Source organism: Nelumbo lutea, chromosome 5 (assembly GCF_056320005.1).
Source record: "Nelumbo lutea isolate HS-2025 chromosome 5, American lotus-T2T, whole genome shotgun sequence".
NCBI lineage: Eukaryota > Viridiplantae > Streptophyta > Magnoliopsida > Proteales > Nelumbonaceae > Nelumbo > Nelumbo lutea.
The window spans coordinates 1,562,076-1,580,261 of NC_142688.1; the positions used below are offsets into that span (position 1 = coordinate 1,562,076).

Sequence of the window (18,186 nt, forward strand, 5' to 3'; positions counted from 1 at the left end):
GCCTCATTGCGCCACACACACGCGTGCGCGTGCGTTGCACGGTATCGAATCCCCATACTCTCCTCTACTAATTCTAAGAAGTGTAAATTAGCTCCTATTGAAATACTGAAAACAAACATTGTAATTATCCAATGTGGGACAAGTTCAAAACTGAGTTTTTTTTTTAAGAGAAAAACTGATTTTTCAACCAAGTGTGCAGGTGCAATTTCTCATGTAATTGACCAATCAAACCCATTGGATTTAATCTCTTATGAGATTAAAATCCAACAATCCCCCACATTGATTGATGAATTACATAGTTCTCTCTCAATCCAAACTACTATGACACAATTATGCATACAAAAGGTGTTTATCAACTTAAACCTCTTGTTAGTATAGTTATCTCAGAGCCTTGTCAAAGTTATTGATGGTAAGACTTTAAACCAACTACTCTGAAGACAGACTGGAGACACCTATACACATAAAAATGTATAGTCTCTACAAGAGTTTCAAATTTTGCTCAGCACTGATATGGCCATGTGCTTCTTTCCTTGTTTCATGAACAATCCCGAGAGCAAATCCAAACTCTCATGAGAAGCGGCACCACTTCTATGTTCACATAGGTGAAGTTCCACTATGTGCTCCGTTATTTGACACATTTCAGAACTTCATTAAGAGTTTATCTCAACCTCTCATCATAACGGACAACATTGTTTATGTTGTGATGGGAAATTTCTCAATGTCAGTGCTAACAGTCACATTGTTGTAACTTGTTGTTACCCATTAAACCCAATACTGATGGCTTTTCAGTTCAGGTTGGGTTACCATTACAGGTGACTAAGTAAAGGGTTTTAATCCCATCTCTTTGGTTGTCATTCTTACCAATTCTCTGGCTAAACCCTTGGTAAGAGAATCAACCAAGTTTTTGCTTGACCTCATATAGGTTATAGTGATGACTCCATCTTGAATCAGTTGCCTAACAAATTCATGTCTCAGACTTATATGTCTGGACTTACCATTGTAGTGTACCACTGTAGGCCCTTGACAGAGTTGCCTCACTATCATAGTAAATGGAAATTGGAGGCATAGGACTAGGCCAAAGTTTTATATCCAATAATAAATTCCCAATCCATTCAGTCTCTTTTCTAGCAGCCGCTAAGGCTATGAATTCGGATTCCATGCTCGAGTGAGATATACAAGTTTGTCTCTTGGATGCCCAAGAGATCGCACCCCCACCAAGGACAAAAATCCATCCAGATGTGGACTTGTTATCTCCATTACCGGTAATCCAACTTGCATCAGTGTACCCTTCTAGTACAGCTGGATAATCACAATAAAACAAGCCAAGTTCCAAGGTTCTCTTGAGATACTCAAGGACTCTCCCAATTGCCTTTTAGTGCTCTACACCGGGATTACTTGTAAACCGACTGAGTTTATTTACTACAAATGCAACATCAGGTCTAGTACAAAGCATAGCATACATCAAGCTCCCTACTACACTAGCATACTCAAGTTGTGCAATTGCTCTGCCAGTATATTCTACTAGTTTTATACTAGAATCATATGGCGTGCTATATTCTTTAAACCCTAAATGCTTAAATTTCTCAAGTACTTTTTCAATATAATGTGATTAGCTTAGTGCATAGCCCCTACTATACTTTTTAACTTTTATTCCCAAGATGGTATCTACTTCTCCTAAATCTTTCATCTTGAAAACAAAGGATAAGTAGTTTTTAGTTTCATTTATGCCAACCATATTTGTACCCACAATAAGCATATCATCCACATAAAGACACACAATTACTCCATAATTTTCAGTGAATTTTAAGTAGATGCATCTATTAGCACTATTATGATTAAAACCAAAAGCTATAATGCAAAAATCAAATTTCTCATGCCACTATTTAGGTGTTTATTTTAATCCATATAGTGATTTAACCAATTTATAGACTTTCTTCTCGTTTCCAAGAAGAACAATTTTTTCTGATTGTTCCATGTAAACCTCTTCATTTAAATCATCATTTAAGAAAACAATTTTAACATCCATTTGGTGAACGGATAAGTGATAAATGGATGCTAACGCTATAAGCATTCTAATAGAAGTTGTTCTAGCCACTGGTGCGTAGGTGTCAAAGTAATCAATCCCTTCCTTTTGACTAAATCCTTTGGCTACCAATTTAGCATTAAAAGTTTGCACAGCTCCATCAGTGTTGTATTTTCTTCTAACACCCATTTACATTTTATTGGTTTTGATCCTAGAGGCAGATCTACTAGTACCCATATGTTATTTGACATTATTGAATCCATTTCATCATTTATAGCTTCCTTCCAAAAGGCAGCATCTCTAAAGGTCATGGCTTAACTATAGGTTTTTGGATCATTTTCAATGTTTAGGACAATGAGTATTTTATTTAAAATCTTCTCTCTATCAGCCTCAACCAAAAATACAATCGACTGAGCAGAGATAAAATCTGAACCTAAGTGTTTCTCTGTTCTTTGTCTTTGACTTCTTCTAAGTCCTATTGTAGGTGTTATAGTTGTGTCATTTCTTCTTTCAGTCTCATTATTATCAACAGGTATTGAGATCTGAGTTTCTCTGTCATTTCCTGTGGATTCATTTTTTGCAGGTTCAGAACACAGTTTATTTTCAAAGAATTCAACATCTCTAGTTTCAATTATTATGTTGGACTCTAAGTCTAGAAGCCTATATGCCTTGCTATGTTCTGCATATCCAACAAACATATTTTTCTTAGCTCTGAGTCCTAATTTGGTTCTTTTAGGATCTGGAACTCTATAATATGCTAAGCACCCCCACACTTTTAGATATGCTAAATTAGGTTTTCTTCCTGTCCATAATTCATATGGGCATTTGTTATTAACTCTAGAAACAATTCTGTTATGTAAATGGCAGGCTGTTAAGAGTACTTCCCCCCACAAGTTTAAGGGTGCATTAGCTTTTAACAACATGTAGTTTATCATTTCTGTAAGTGTTCTATTTTTCCTTTTAGCCAGGCCATTCTACTGAGGGGTATAGGGAGCAGAACAATGATGTATTATTCCAAATTCTTCACATAAAGAATTAAACTCATTTTTAAAGTATTCAACACCCCTATCACTTCTAAGGATTTTAATTTTCTTTTCTAGTTGATTTTCAACTTCAGTTTTATATAATTTAAACATGTCAAAGGTTTCATCCTTAGTTCTCATAAGGTAGACATATGTGTACCTAGAAAAGTCATCTATAAATGTTATGAAGTATCTCTTGCCTCCTCTACTTAATACACCATTGAGTTCACATATGTCAAAATGGATTAGTTCTAGAAGTTGAGAATTTCTCTCAACACTAGGAAAATGTTTCTTAGCCATTTTAGATTTTACACATATTTCACATTTTTCAGTTGATTCATTACTGTAAGCAATTATACCTAGTTTGCTCACGTTCTTTATGGATTTAAAATTCAAGTGTGCTAATCTATCATGCCATAAAGAGAAAGAATCAACAATATAAGTAGAAATTTTTCTTTCATTAATACCTAATTTGAACATACCATTACAACCATATCCCTTTCCAACAAACATCCCATTCTTTGATATGATTAGTTTGTCGGATTCAAAGACAACTTTGAATCCCCTCTTACAAACAAGATTTACTGAGACCAAGTTCTTTCTAATGTCAGGAACATGGAGAACATTCAGGAAAGTCAGTGCCTTTCTGAAGGTAAAGTTCAACTCTACATTGCCTCTTCCAGCAACTTTGGCACATGTTTGGTTTCCCATCTGTACTTCCTGGCCATCAGTCACTTCTTCATATGTCTTGAATAAGGACTTGTCCTTACAAACATGGACTGTGGCGCCTGAATCAAACCACCATCCAGAAGACAATTCTGCCATGTTGACTTCAGTAATCATGGCCACGAGATTGTCTTCTACCATGTTTGCAGACTTGGTTTCGCCTTTCCAATGTTGGCAGACTTGGGCATAATGCCCCTTCTTTCCACAAACATAGCAGGATCATTTCTTATTGTTGCTCTTTTTGAAGTTCTCATCCTTCTTCTTATTGTTGCTCTTTTTGAGTTCAGCATACCGGTCAGGGTCTTATCCCTACTGTCTCTAATTCGAGACTCTTCTTCAATACGAAGGTGTTGCTGAATTTGCTCCAAGGTAAGTCTTCGGCCTTGTGCAGAAGCTTCTTCCTGTAATCCTTTCAAGAGGATGAAAGTTTGGCAATGATTGCTCCCACTTGGAAAAATTCAGGAATGATGATGTTAAAGGATCGAATTTTATTGACTATCACCTGTAGTTCATGAACTTGCTCCAGTATAGGTTTATGGTCGTTCATGGTGAAGTCAAAGTATTTTGCAATAAGATACTTATTCGTACCTGCTTCTTGTACCTTGTATTTGAATTCCAGGGCCTTCCAGATTTCTTTTGGAGATGTAAGTTCCTTGTAGAAGTTGTAGAGCCGGTCTGATAAGGCATTCAGTATGTGTCATCGGCACAGAAGTGAGTCATCTTCCCGTTTTGCTCTTTCCTTCTTTAGTTTCTCAGAGTCTTTGTCAGTGGGTTCAGGAAGTGATTGCAGATTCGGGTCCAACAGATAGTATAGCTTCAGTGTGGTCAGAAAGAAGATCATCTTGTCTTGCCATCGGCTGAAATTTGCTCCATCAAATTGGTCTAGTGGAACAAGATCTTGGTTCATCATCTTGATCGAAGTCATGCTTGCTTCTGCCTTTATTGCAGAATAACGTTCTAAAATTGTTGGGAAGATGGGGTCACTGTAACTTTGGAGGAGAAGCTCTGAGGGGCGTCTGAAGACACTGTCTTTAGAACGTTATTTGCCCCCACTCAATTTTACTGAGTTTGCAGTTGGGTTACAGGCAAATTCATTCCCATGATACAACAGAGCCTTGGGCGAGAATCTATAACCAGCAAAGTTGAAGAGTCTCCAAAGAAACCTTCTGTGAGACTGTAGCAGACCAGACTAAGAGAGAGAGAGAGAGAGAGAGATAGTGAATTTCGAAATTGTGTGTTTTGGAGTCTGATTCATGCTTCTTAAATAATTTGTGAAGAGGTATGAGGAAAAGGTAGGTGTTGGTTTAAAGAATGCACATTAAACAGTCACAATTTCAACCATTGTGATTGTTTAAAAAGTTATTAACAATTGGTGACTGTTAACTTTGAATTGTGCCTCTTGATCACACTCGATTGAATTGTGACCATTGATCTCATCAACGGTGATCAACGGTCATCAATGCACCAAAACCAGAGCCGCGCATCGCGAGCCGCGCGGGTGCGAGCAAAGTGTGCCTCTAAAGCGCTTCATTGCGCCACACACGCGTGTACGCGCATTGCGCGGTATCGAATCCCCATACTCTCCTCTACTAATTCTAAGGAGTGTAAATCAACTCCTATTGAAATACTGAAAACAAACCTTATAATTATCCAATGTGGGACAAGTTCAAAATTGGGTTTTTTTTTTTTTTTTGTAAGAGAAAAACTGATTTTTCAACCAAGTGTGCATGTGCAATTTCTCATATAATTGACCAATCAAACCCATTGGATTTAATCTCTTATGAAATTAAAATCCAACACAAACTAACGTACCGACTAAGCCACCACTCAGTTCGCTTTAAGCTATCACACAAGAAATTTGGGCCCAAAAGGCAATAAGTGGTTAAGCTCAATTTGGAAGGAGCACAAATTCAAATGTGTAGAATACAAATGCATATAAAATAATACAAAATACAAAGATTTGCATTCTACATATATCGTATTTGTATTCCCGTTAATAAAAAATGGGAAGAGATTATGCTTTGTCATCCAGCCCTCTTTGCTAAACAACCTGACAACCAGATCCACTTCAAAGATACATGTTTAAACATTGCATACATGATGCATTAATTCAAGTTTAGATGGTGTTTGGCATGGTGGTGAGTTATGGCGTGGGTGTTTGAACGAAAACTGTTTGGTATCGTTGCATGCTGATCGGGCACTTCTGCAACCTTCGAGGTGGTTTTTTTGTTTGCTTGTTAGTGAGCGTTGTGCTTAATTTCACTGTTGATCCAATGTAGCAGTAGTGTATACTAGTCAGCTGATTATTCCAATCCAATGAATGAAGTCAATCCCTTTGCACAAGAAAATGGTGATTCACCTTTAATTTGCTGGAGAAGCCAACAGACTAACGTCGGTGGTTAACACCAAGGTTTTAAAAGTCGGATCGGATACGGAATTGTTCATTGCTTTTTGGGTCGAACGGTCTGATTGTCCAGTTGGAATGGATGGCTTGTTTTGATTTAAAAAATAAATAAATAAAATTAAAAATTAAAAATTAAAAATCGTTGTTCGGATTGACAAGTTGACGGTTCAATCACCTGAGTCAATAGATCATTGATCAAATCAAGGATTTTTAGACCAGAAGTGATTTCAAGGTGAAATAGAATCAGTAACCGATTACCTGATCAGTTCTTGAGTCAACCAGTCTAACTGTCTGATCTGGTTTTCAAAACCATGGTTAACACAATAACACTCATTGCGCAAGAAATGGAGAAGACGATGGTTAACACGTGGGTCGGCATGTGTAGTTGGGTCAACCGGTCCGACTGTATGATCCGGTTTTCAAAACCACGGTTAACACAATAACACTCATTGCACAAGAAAATGGAGAAGACGATGGTTAACACCGTACCAAATACCTTTTTTTTAACATTTTGCCTGAAACGCTTATGTGGTGGTGAGGTGGACCAGAAACGGATGCGCAATGCATCTATAGTTACATACGAAACATCCCCTTAATGTGTATGAGCATGATATGGATTTAAAGATTCGAATTTCATTAAGAATGTACAGAATCTCAAATACAATCCATGAGAATACAATCAGCAATAATAGACAAAAAAAATGAAAAGATCAATCCAAACCAAATTACTGATAAAGAAACAAATCCTGGGAACCAGGAAAAATTCTTATAAGTACTCTGCAAACTTGATGAAGTTCTTGTAAGCACGGGAAGAAATTCTTAATGAAATTAGCCATTGACTTCAAACAGAAGGTTCGAGTTAGGTTGAGCAGGCTCTACCCAAGCTTGGGCCAAGCGAGCCTTAAACCCAAACTGTCGTCAAGTTAACTTCTAGGCCCAAGCATTGCCCAGATCCTGAAAATCCAAACCCAATTGTGCAAAAGCTCAAATTGCCGAAGCCTGGCTGCTGCCTGGGTAGCACTTCATAAGACATACATTGAGTTGGTTTCTCCTTTGTCTAACTTGAAGTTTTATCCTATATAAGATGAAAAATATCTAGTACTTTATCCAAATAATATGTAATAGAATTGTGCAAAAATATTTATAATACAACTTTAGTACAAAATTTTCTTTTAAATTTAAATTTTCTACATAATATATTATCGAAAAAGCTACGAAAGTTCAAATCAAATTGTATTAGTTCTAGTAAAACTACTCTTAGACCACCAGTTGTTGAAAATTAATATTTGATCATCGAATTATTGCGTCTCTTCTTGAACCATAGGCAAGAAATATCAGTTGAAACTACCATGTTCTCTGACTTAAAATCAAGTTATTTTTTTATAGCTTATATATAAGGACAGTTTAATCGAGATAAAGAATCAGAGAAGAGAGAGTAGAGGTGCGTTTTCAACCCACAACTGAGCTGGTCGACTGGACCAATTGACACTGCCAATGGCCGGTTTAGTGAATTGATCTGAACCAACCGGTTCTATTACCATCTCAGTAATTGGATTGATCCAATGTCAATCATTGATTTGCCTGGTTGAAGTAAGAATTTATCAAATGCATGTCCAATTTTTATAAATTTCTTGTTTTATATCTCCTTTTTTTCCTATTTTATGACATCACTCTTGTTGATTAATTTGATTTGAATAATTGAATCATTAATCCACCAGCCAAGTATGAAAGTGGTTTCATCCAATGGATCATCCAATTCATTTCCAAGTTCCAACCTGCAAAATTAAATGGACAGGTTATAAATGGGTAGGTTTACTGGGTCACACTGGTTGCGTTTGAAATTGGCACCCCTAAGTCATGATGAAATATCAAGTTAACTTCCCCCAAATCTACTCGCCATATGAACCCTTACCCTGAGGCAATAGGCTTCCTTCTTAACCGCCAGATGTCCCCCATAGTCCAAGAGTAAGGGCCCATTTGGTTATGATATCGACCCATGCCCACTACTCAAATCGACTCGAATCAGTCAACTAATACCTATCTGGTTTACCGATTATGTTTTGGAGCTTTGAACAGAATCTTCTTTTTTTCAGTAATACACTTAGGGAAAGAATATCTTCTGTGCTGTGAGTATCGTTATCAGTCAATCCCTGATAATGATGTAAAGATGTTCCGTAGCTAATCAATCGCCACGTGTTCAAATGTCCTTTCCTACCTTTGTTGCCTTTAAAAACCGCAATCAACTGCTGATTCTGCATTTATCCCCCACCCCCCTCCCTCTCTCTAGTTTCCAGTTTCCATCCTTCAATCCCTCGATCGTTTTTAATTCCTCTTTCAGGCGATTCTCACAACGCAGACAAAGTTTGCTTCTTAGGGTTTCTTTCTTCGTCGAACATCAGAATCAGCATCTTTTTAAGTTCCGTGGAGACTTCTCTGAGAAGTAGTATAGTCCTAGTAGGAGTGTCTTCTAATGTTCGTCAAAAAGCTCGCTGAGAAGGCTTCGAAGAAGGTTTGTAACCGATCGATCTCTTCTTCATTTCCTGTATATTTTTCTTCTCTTTCGTCTCCTCTGATTTCTCTTTAAATTCATTAACGCGCTGTTCTATTATATCTTCTTACTTGTATGTGAACTCTCTATAGCTCTCCACTTCGAGTTAAAATTTTCTGCGATTCTTTTCTGTCTTTCGTCCACGGATCCCGAGGTTAATTTTAGACGTGGAGGAACTTTTTCTACTCCATCTTGCATTCTACCTTTACGAAGTGTTATTGATATTGCATCAAACTTGTTTTCAGTAAAACATTTTCAAGAGATAGCGCAATTTAAGATTGATTATTTTTTTCACCACTATCTGGATTCATGGATCTTGTCTTCTACTTGTAAAAAATTGAAACTGAAGTAAGAAAAACTCGATAATGTAGGTCTGATCATCTGTTCACAACATACAAACCGATAAGATAACCAAAGAAAACTCCATATCGAAATAAATTTAACATTTGTTGTACGAAATACAATAGGCGAAAACACTGATATATTCCACTTATATATACTAATATACAATACTGTGTAAGGTTTATTAGTTGATATACTCTGGTAATATCTTAAAAGAGACAAGTTCCCCGGAGTAACCAAAACGTTTTGTACATTTTATTCTTTTTTGGATGGATACATTTTATTCTAGCTTGAAACCACGATCTGTGTCTTTAATTATTCTCCATGGAAAAGAATGGAAAACAAGAATTAAGGAAAAAAACTTTTACTTTATAATAGGATAAAGATTAAGGACTACTTTATTAATATTAATTCTTTTTCTTTTTGGTCGGTCTGTGGAGCCAAATTTGATCATTTGGTGGTCTCATGGCATTTGCTAACGTACCCAAAACTTAAAAAGTTAAACGCGTGGACCCATGGGGTGATAGTTTACTCATAACGATCATGGCATTAGATAGTAGAGACAAGGATGCGTGCCCAACAGGCAATTTTAATTGTATGTATATGTACTCACAGTCCTAGACCTAGTACATGGTGAGATGATCTTGACCACTCAGAGATCAATCCCTTAATGACTAATGGAAGGTGAAATTAATCCATCGTACACGTGTAATTATGCATTTATTATTTTACTGTGAATTACTCATTCTATGATCTTATTATTTGCTTTTCAATTTTTCAAACAGGCTTGTTAATTTATTTATTATATTAGCAATTGTTTTTTCTTTATCGTCTTGTATACAATAATAAAAGTAAGAAGTTCCTCGTAGATGGGAGAAATATGGAAAAACATTTCAAACGAAAGGCCATGTGATGTGTGTCCTGAGGGTAGGTGTGGGTAGGATTCATTGGGAGATGTTCGGTATTTACATGTTAATCGGCATTATTAATCAATTAAATACGTCTTGACAATTCACCGATTTGATCTAACACTACACATCTTATATATAACGAGTCTATTGGTGGGTTCCAATCTGATGATGATATATGCATGGATGTCAAATCTTATAGATAGGGTATTGGAGCGTGTTTTATTGGCAGAAAATCACTATTCTTTACATGTTATTAGTATTCGTAGGAAGATGGGGAGATGTTGCCAACGTGATGGGTGGTGTTTACTTACTCCCGATGTCCATCGACCCTTGAAATTGAAAGGTCTTTGCCCCACATTCAAACTAGTCAAGATGACTCACATACAGAAGTAAGAGGTTTCATGTTCATGTTTCCCTGGTAACCCATCTGGATCTGATTATATATGGATGCTGGCTATTATTATTGTTAAAGCTTAGAGATTCGTGTTGCCCTCTATTTAAAAAGCGTTGTAATAAATAAGATCAGGATTGATCGAATGAAAAGCTACTAATATTTAATGGTACAACTATATGAAAATATTAATCTATCAAAAAACTATATGGAAATATTAAATCCCCGTGCAGGCCTAAACTAATAATCATAAAATAGTTCTTACAATTCTATGAAACCTGGGCAGCCTGATCTGGAATTAGTGATCATCTGATAGTTTCCAAACCAAGCCCGAGTTCGGTAGCCCAAGTTCAGCCCAGGGTTCCAATTCGAATAGAGTTTATATTTCTGACGAGTTACGAACTTACAATTTAAGTTTATGTTTGGTTAAAATTCTGGTCAGAATGAATTCTGAGCCCCAAAAAAAGATTTTTTTTTATCAAAGAATCGATTCTTAGAATGACTTTTGAATCGAAAATAAAGGGAAAAAAATGGTTCCAAACTTTAAAGTGATAATTTATTAAAGAAAAAAATGGTTCCAAACCTAGAGGTGACGATCCATTAAATTTACTTCTCTGAAACTGAAAGCATGCCAAAAATAAATTTAAGTAACGAAAAAGATTAGCTCCTGGCGAGGATCGAACTCGCGACCTTTCGCTTACGAAGCAAACGCACTACCACTATGCTACAGAAGCGTTAATTGGAGAGTAAAGATCGTTAGTGTTATTTTCGATGTAATCAACTGTAATAGCTATCTTCCTCCCATGCGTCATCAAATTCCGCCTCACTTGCATTTGTTTTTGCTCACTTTTTATGATTGATGTTAATTTTGTTACTGCTCGTGTCACAGCCTGCAGGTGGAAATTTTAACGGTATAAAATCTGATTACGTAAATCCACGCTTGGTATTCCATTATGGAATTCCAGCAGGATCCATATCATTGGCTTACGACTCTATTCAAAAAATCCTCGCAATTTCTACAAAGTAAGTGCTTCTCTCAATCTATTTTTGGTGCCTGGTTACTACATTCTACTCCATTAATGTTTAAGTTTTTGTCGATGGATGTTGCTTTACGTGCATGGTTTTTGTATGTTTTTAATATCAAAGTAATAAATTAGCAACATATAATACCAAATAGCTTTTCCTGCTAAGGAAAATTTCGTTATACGACAAATTAGTTAATGGTGCCTCATATGGTCAAGGAAGACGTAGATGGCAGAGCAATTCCTTCTTATAATAGCTCACTTAGAAATTGATGAAACGCGATCCAGTGTTCTTTATGTTTTACTTGGTGTGGCTACTCTAATATTTAAGTTAGAGAATTAGAAGTTTTGAGAGAGCTAAAGCTATATTGCAAGAGAATTTAGAGAGTTAAGTCATGCATACCTTGTAAGAGAGGCAAGGCATTTATATAAGCAAGTTGTCGAGAGTCACATGATGCGTGTTTGAGATCATTGGCCTATATGGTCCAGAGTTGGTTTCACACCTGAAGATGGATCTCGCGTAAGCTGATAAGGCTTATCCAGGTCCATCCGAATCAGGCGAAGAAAAGATAAACTCCGTTGATGTGATACTGTAATGTTGAGGAGATCAGAGACAGCTGACTTGCTTCTAGATGGAGATTATGTGGCACCTCAGCAGACCGGTGCATAAAGTTGAGCTACTCGAGCCTCGGTCTAACTGAGTGACCCAAGGTATACAAGGTGGCTGGGATTGCTGAAATCACCAAGGTCACTGAGCTGTCACCACGTAGTCCTATCACTCCACGTGTCATCACATAATTGACAGGCCAAATTATCCCCAATCAGAAACCATCTTGTTCTTTTTTTGGGCATGTATGTAGAAACCATCCTGTTTTTTGGTATGTACTTAGAAACTATCCTCATTAGTAGTAATTTCTCCACGGTTGAGGTGACAGATATTTGTACATAGAAAACATTTTCATTTGTAACTATTGCTGCTTTTTTGAGACGGTAACAGGATATTTGTCTTTGAGTAATTCTTAATGCAATGTTCCCATTATTGATCTTGCATATGCATCATATCTACACTATTATTTTCCTGCATTTTCTCACTGTCACTCCCTTTACCTTCTCTATTGGATATTGGTGAACATTTTTATTGTTTGACATATATGTCTTCTGGCATGTCAAGGTTCATATCGACGGTGTGCTATAGTTTTGGTTGGTTGATATTATATTTTACATCAGGCTTGGTGCATTTAATTTTAGACACATGCACTTAGTGGGGGTGAAATTCAGAAGTTGTGATGAAAATTAAAGTCTAAATATAGAGAGCGGGTACTGGTTTTCTCAGAGATGGCCGGATCAAATTATTTGGAAAGAGTAATACTCAGGCTCTACTGGAATCTAATGAGGCAGTTCCAAGCAAGTTTCTCAAGGTTCCTCTCTTATTGTGTTTAGCTTTTATTTTTCATAGTTATCACCAGCATTTTTTAGAGAAAAGTCTCTGGTAAAATGTTTTGACCATCATAACAATTTTGAAGTGTTCAGAATTGAAATTACTTATGGCCTTTTATTTTACAGTTTATTGAGAATCAGGGCATCCTTCTAAATGTAACTATACAAAACCGCATTGAGGCAAGTAATTTTGAAACCATACGTGTCTACCTGAATATTATTTTCTATTTTTAAAATGAAGAAAAGAAAGTGCATGGTTCATATTGTATTCATGCCACTTTTATTTTCAAAATCTATGTAATCTTAGGTCTGGGACATAAGGAGGAAACAACTATCTCATGTGCACAGCTTCAAAGAAGAAATTACCTCTCTTACAGTCATTCAACAGACTCTCTACATGTAAGTATGCTCTGAATCATGGTTTTCAAAACGGGACCGGACCGGATCGGACGGTCGGACCAGAAAAGGGAAACGGTCAGGTCCAAAAGCAGATTTTTCATAAAAAACCATTGATTTGGGTCAGTAAACCGCTGACCCGGGCAATTAACCGTCCCAATGGTTTTGACCAGTTTTCATTTCTTTTATTTTTTTCTAAATTTTTTATTTTTTTTGTCAGAATGGGTCAACCATTCGGGTCGAATGGTCAGCCTGTTCAACCGGTAACTGGACCCCTGACCGGTTCAGTCTCCGGGTCGATTTTAAAAACCATGCTCTAAATTATCCAAATACTAGGGTTATCCTAACATAACAACGGTAAATGGGTACAAATGAAAAATAAAATTCAGGTATGTAGGGGATTCTGGTGGAAATATTTCAGTTCTAAAGCTTGACCAAGAATCATGTCAACTGGTACAGATGAAATACTATATTCCTTTCTCAGCAACTCATGGTGAGAAATATCCCTTCCAATGGTCTGATTTGTTTTTATTTCATCTAACTATAAATATCGTAGTATTCAATGCGCACTGTGTGTATTTCTTCTGTACTTGTTTAGTGGTACACTTGTTCATACTGGCATTTCTGGTCTTTTAACTATTTCCTGTACCTGTTTAGTGTTACACTTGTTCATGCTGGCATTTCTGGTCTTTTAACTATTTCTGGATGCTTTAATGTATATGTTTATACACATAATATAGTATATTTATTTTAGTTCCACTGGACCACCAACCCCAAGTAACCCAAGCCCTATAGAGGGCCAACATGGTAAAGGGAGAAAGAGAAGCCCCACCAAATTTTCCTTGAAATAAGATGCGTAAAAGGGGATAGGATCTCTCTCACTATTAAGGAAAAAGGTGAAGAAGAATTGATGCCTAATCTACCTTGATCAAAGGGATTTATTTACATTTAAGATGGGAAACCTATCTTATTCACTAAACTAAGCAAGAGGCAACAATAAATATAATACTTTCTCAAAGCTGAGGATCTTTTCGACGTACAGGCAAACATAAAATACTTTTTTAACTCTTGGAGATCTTGGATTGGTAATATAAGACACCACCATCGAATGCCCATTGATGCTAACCAAACTTTCACACCCAAGTTCAATGGAGGTTGCTCACTATTGTTGACCATTAATTAGAAGTTCAATCATTGTAAAGGAACAAAAGGCACAGTTGTAGCCCCCTCACCACCAACAACATTGAACTTTACTTTTTAATATTTTATCTTTCGTTTTTCCCATACATGAATTTTATAATAGAAAATCTTAAGTATTCATTTATTGTTTGGATTAGCAGGCTAACCACAATAATAATTTTATCATAGAAAATTAAAATTCATAACTAACATCCTTAAACTCAAAGAGGTTCTAGTATTCTAGATTTGTAGATGACACCATCCATCCCTTGTCTTGAGAGGAGACGCAGGTTTTAACCTCGAGGTCAAATTTTCAACAAGACTGCATAAGAACATGAACATTAATATAAAAAAGTGGAGAAATAGTATCCTAAAACATATTAATATTTAAAATTCATTTGATTTCAATGGTCATGTGAACATGATCTCAGTTTCTAAATGTTCAGGAAACAGAAGGATATACAAGATCCAAATCACTGCATCGGCTGTCCAAGAAAAATCTTTTCTTTACAGTTAAATCACTGTTTCCCGAATGATAGCATCCACAAAAGACAAGGAAGAAGATAAAACATGCATTTTACAAAAAATGCCACATTGAGATACAATAAAATCACCTAAGAATGTATCTTTGGATTTTGATCATAAAATATCTTAAAGGATTCTACTAGGGAAACAAACTCTAAGATTCCAACTTCTTAAAGTTCTCAACCAAATCTAAGATTTCAAGGTATCTAAGGAGAAAATGGCCAATTTGAAAATAGAGTGCTATTTCAACAAAGCAGGCATGCAGAGTTATGCAAACTAAACAGATGCTTATTTCCAGCAATTATCTTCTTCAACCTATTATTGTCACATTATTTTGACAAATAATATGGTATTCTCTTAATATGCAATTGGGGTGGAAATAAGGGAATATTGGCCTCAATGGATGAGCCTTTGTTTTCAAAAATTTGATAAAATGGGGCCACAAGGATTCAAGCCTCTAACTACCCCTGAATATATCAGCATAAAAATATCCTTAGGAATTACCCAATTTCTCTTGTATATACAAAGGGAGTGGAATGTAGTAGATATTGTGGGAGGAGACTCCACTCCACAAAAGCTGCAGGTGTAACTTCCTATATAAAGAGAGAATACATAAAATGTTTTATGTAGAACTAAATTAAGCAAGTTCTATTGTATAAACCATAAACTCAGGTAAGGTTTTGGATTAGATTAAATTTCTATATGTGATTGCTATTTTAAAAGCAATGTCAAATGAAAAAACTGCATTTCCAATACTTCAAGATTATATTATCACTGTAAAATCTTATCGGGAAATGGAGCACCTCAGACTATATAATTATATTTCAAAAAGTTAATAGCTTTTGTTCCAATTCCATAAAAAAAATTATTATTTGCATTTTATTGAATAACCATTCTGATTTTATTTTTTCCATTTTGATGCTAAACCAAGATGTAGGTAGATTTAGGATAGAAACTGTATTAAGCCATCTTCTTTGATATTGAATATATGTTTTTACTTATAATTTTTCATAATTGGTTGGTTGATGGTTTCCATCTTCGTTTCTAATTTGATTACTGCTCTACTTTAGGGAATAACACTGAAGTGGCAAGTGAAACTGCTGTAGTGCACATACTGCCCCAACCAATGGCTGAAAGCAAGAGGTAATGCCTTTTTTGTTAGATATGCTTTCTTTTAGAATGATTTCTAGTTGTTAACACAAAGTAAACAGCAGTTTTTAAAGGATCATAGAATTCTACATGTGTAACCTTTTTGAAGTGTTCAGATCAAGGTAAGATTTTAGGGTTGTTTGATGCTTTTGGCAGAAATTGACCTGCCTTCTGCATTTGTGATTCACTCTGTATATTCCAGAACAAATTTAAGTCGTAAAAGCCATTAGTTGCAACATGCATCCAAACTTAACTATACAATATTAATATGGAATTATCCATACTTTAATTTGATAGGGATCTATATCACCCAAATACAGTAAGGACAGGGCTAGATATGACATTGGATACTACTCATTCATCTATAAAAGTAAAACCAGTGCCAGCGGTAATTGATTAAGGAGTTGACCCACCCCCCTATCCATGCTATGCCCTATAGGGGACGAGAAATTGATTTCTTTTCCTTTTCAATAGCAAAGCATCATAGATTATATGAGACTATATGGAACCCTTGTACAGGTATCTGGGTGTCATAGATATGGATCTATTTTCCAGTCACAGATTGCAGGTTCAGTATAGATTTGAAGAATAACTTGGAGAAAAATTTCCAAATGAAGGATATTCACTTTTCGGTAACCTTTTTTCAACAATGATCATCATCATTGTTCTGAAGCCTTTTCAAAGATACCCCTACCTCTCCAATTCTTTATTGAGGCTTAAAACTGGTAAATGGTGATGTGAGACTAAATATCTCAAAATTGGCAAGGTGCTATTGCATTTATGCTTTTCTCTTCCTTTCTGTTAACAATGTTTCCTAACACTTTTTCCTATATTTTTCTCTATGGTGTTTAAATTGTGTCAAATGCCACAACTTTTCCACTCTTATTTTGGTTGAATGTTATACAAGAAGGTGCCCATGGGTGGGAAGGCCATATCCAAGCCTCAGTCAGGGAATACAGAAAAACTCAAGGTTCAACTACAGTGCAGAAACATTAATTAATCTAATGCTGGGTGGAAAAATGATGCTGCCTAAGTTTTCACTTCTCACTTCCTAACAAAGATCTTACAGCTATATTCAAACTTTTTACATGGGTTAGAAATTTCACATATAATCTAATAGGTGTCAACCCCATGGGACCATATAAATTTTTGGACAACAAATATTTTGGAAAATAAAGCAATTGTTTTTCTGTAATAATGACACAGAAATGAAAAAAGCAGGGTCAGAAACCGGGCCCTAAATTGTTGAGGCTCAATTTTCCAAGTCTGACTTGAATGCTGACCAAGTTTTTCAAAGAATTTTCCAAATAATCCTTAGAAGGGAATGAGTTCTTTTTACATTTGTGCAATTATATTTTCTTAAATCTTTCTAGTGATTTTTCTTTCTCTTCATTATGCAGGGTTCTTATAATATTTAGAGATGGTCTTATTACCCTATGGGAAATTCAGGAATGTAAAGTCAATTTTGTAACAGGTGGAAATATGCTGCATTCATTACGTCATGAAACAAAGCAAGTAACTTCTGCCTGCTGGGCATGCCCCTTTGGAAGTAAAGTTGTTGTTGGATATGGGAATGGAGAGATTTTACTCTGGAGCATTCCTACAATTGCAAATTTAAAAAGTGAATTACTAGCAGATAGGGAAGAAGTATGTTTTGCCCAAAATGTTCCTCTTAGAAAACTTAATCTTGGGTATAAGATGGACAACATTCCTATAGTTTCATTAAAATGGACATATGCAAATGGAAAGGCAAGTCGGTTGTATGTCAATGGTGCATCTTCTGCATTCACAAACTCATTACAGGTCTGTGGACATTATGCTACTTTCATTTAAATATTCTACCTTGGTTGAATATAGACAATAATTGGTGATTTAGTACAAAGTTATAGAAATATTAATATGAAGTAATTCTCATTCTTACTATCATTCCTCCCAACTAGTGTTATTTGCTGTCACTGATCCACCTATTTTTCTTATCATTGACTTCTGGACATTTAGGGAAGCTTAGTAGTACTTAGTACTTATAGTCAATAGGCATATTTCTGTCCCCTATTTTCCTCACCAGAATCCCCTCCTGCTGAAGACAGCTACATTCTAGGTAAGAGGACATG

The 18,186-nt window shown here is 35.9% G+C and overlaps 1 protein-coding gene and 1 non-coding gene across 4 annotated transcripts in view; one reads left to right on the forward strand and one right to left on the reverse strand.

Moving 5' to 3' along the window:
* The first annotated feature begins 8,245 nt into the window (after positions 1-8,245).
* The window catches only part of DAW1 (Transducin/WD40 repeat-like superfamily protein), a 29,240-nt gene continuing 19,299 nt past the window's right edge, over positions 8,246-18,186 (forward strand). For 2 of the 3 annotated variants that reach the window (XM_088944338.1, XM_088944341.1), the window contains exons 1-8: positions 8,432-8,684; positions 11,257-11,390; positions 12,723-12,807; positions 12,953-13,006; positions 13,134-13,225; positions 13,612-13,715; positions 15,997-16,069; positions 17,476-17,878. In XM_088944338.1, coding sequence (XP_088800464.1) covers positions 8,646-8,684; positions 11,257-11,390; positions 12,723-12,807; positions 12,953-13,006; positions 13,134-13,225; positions 13,612-13,715; positions 15,997-16,069; positions 17,476-17,878 — 984 coding nt within the window. In that variant the 5' untranslated portion in view covers positions 8,432-8,645. Of the gene's footprint in view, positions 8,685-11,256; positions 11,391-12,722; positions 12,808-12,952; positions 13,007-13,133; positions 13,226-13,611; positions 13,716-15,996; positions 16,070-17,475; positions 17,879-18,186 lie in introns of all 3 variants that reach the window. The other variant, XM_088944340.1, reaches the window with a different exon arrangement.
* Positions 11,030-11,101, reverse strand: TRNAT-CGU (transfer RNA threonine (anticodon CGU)). Its single transcript has one exon. It is a non-coding gene; the product is annotated as a tRNA-Thr (tRNA).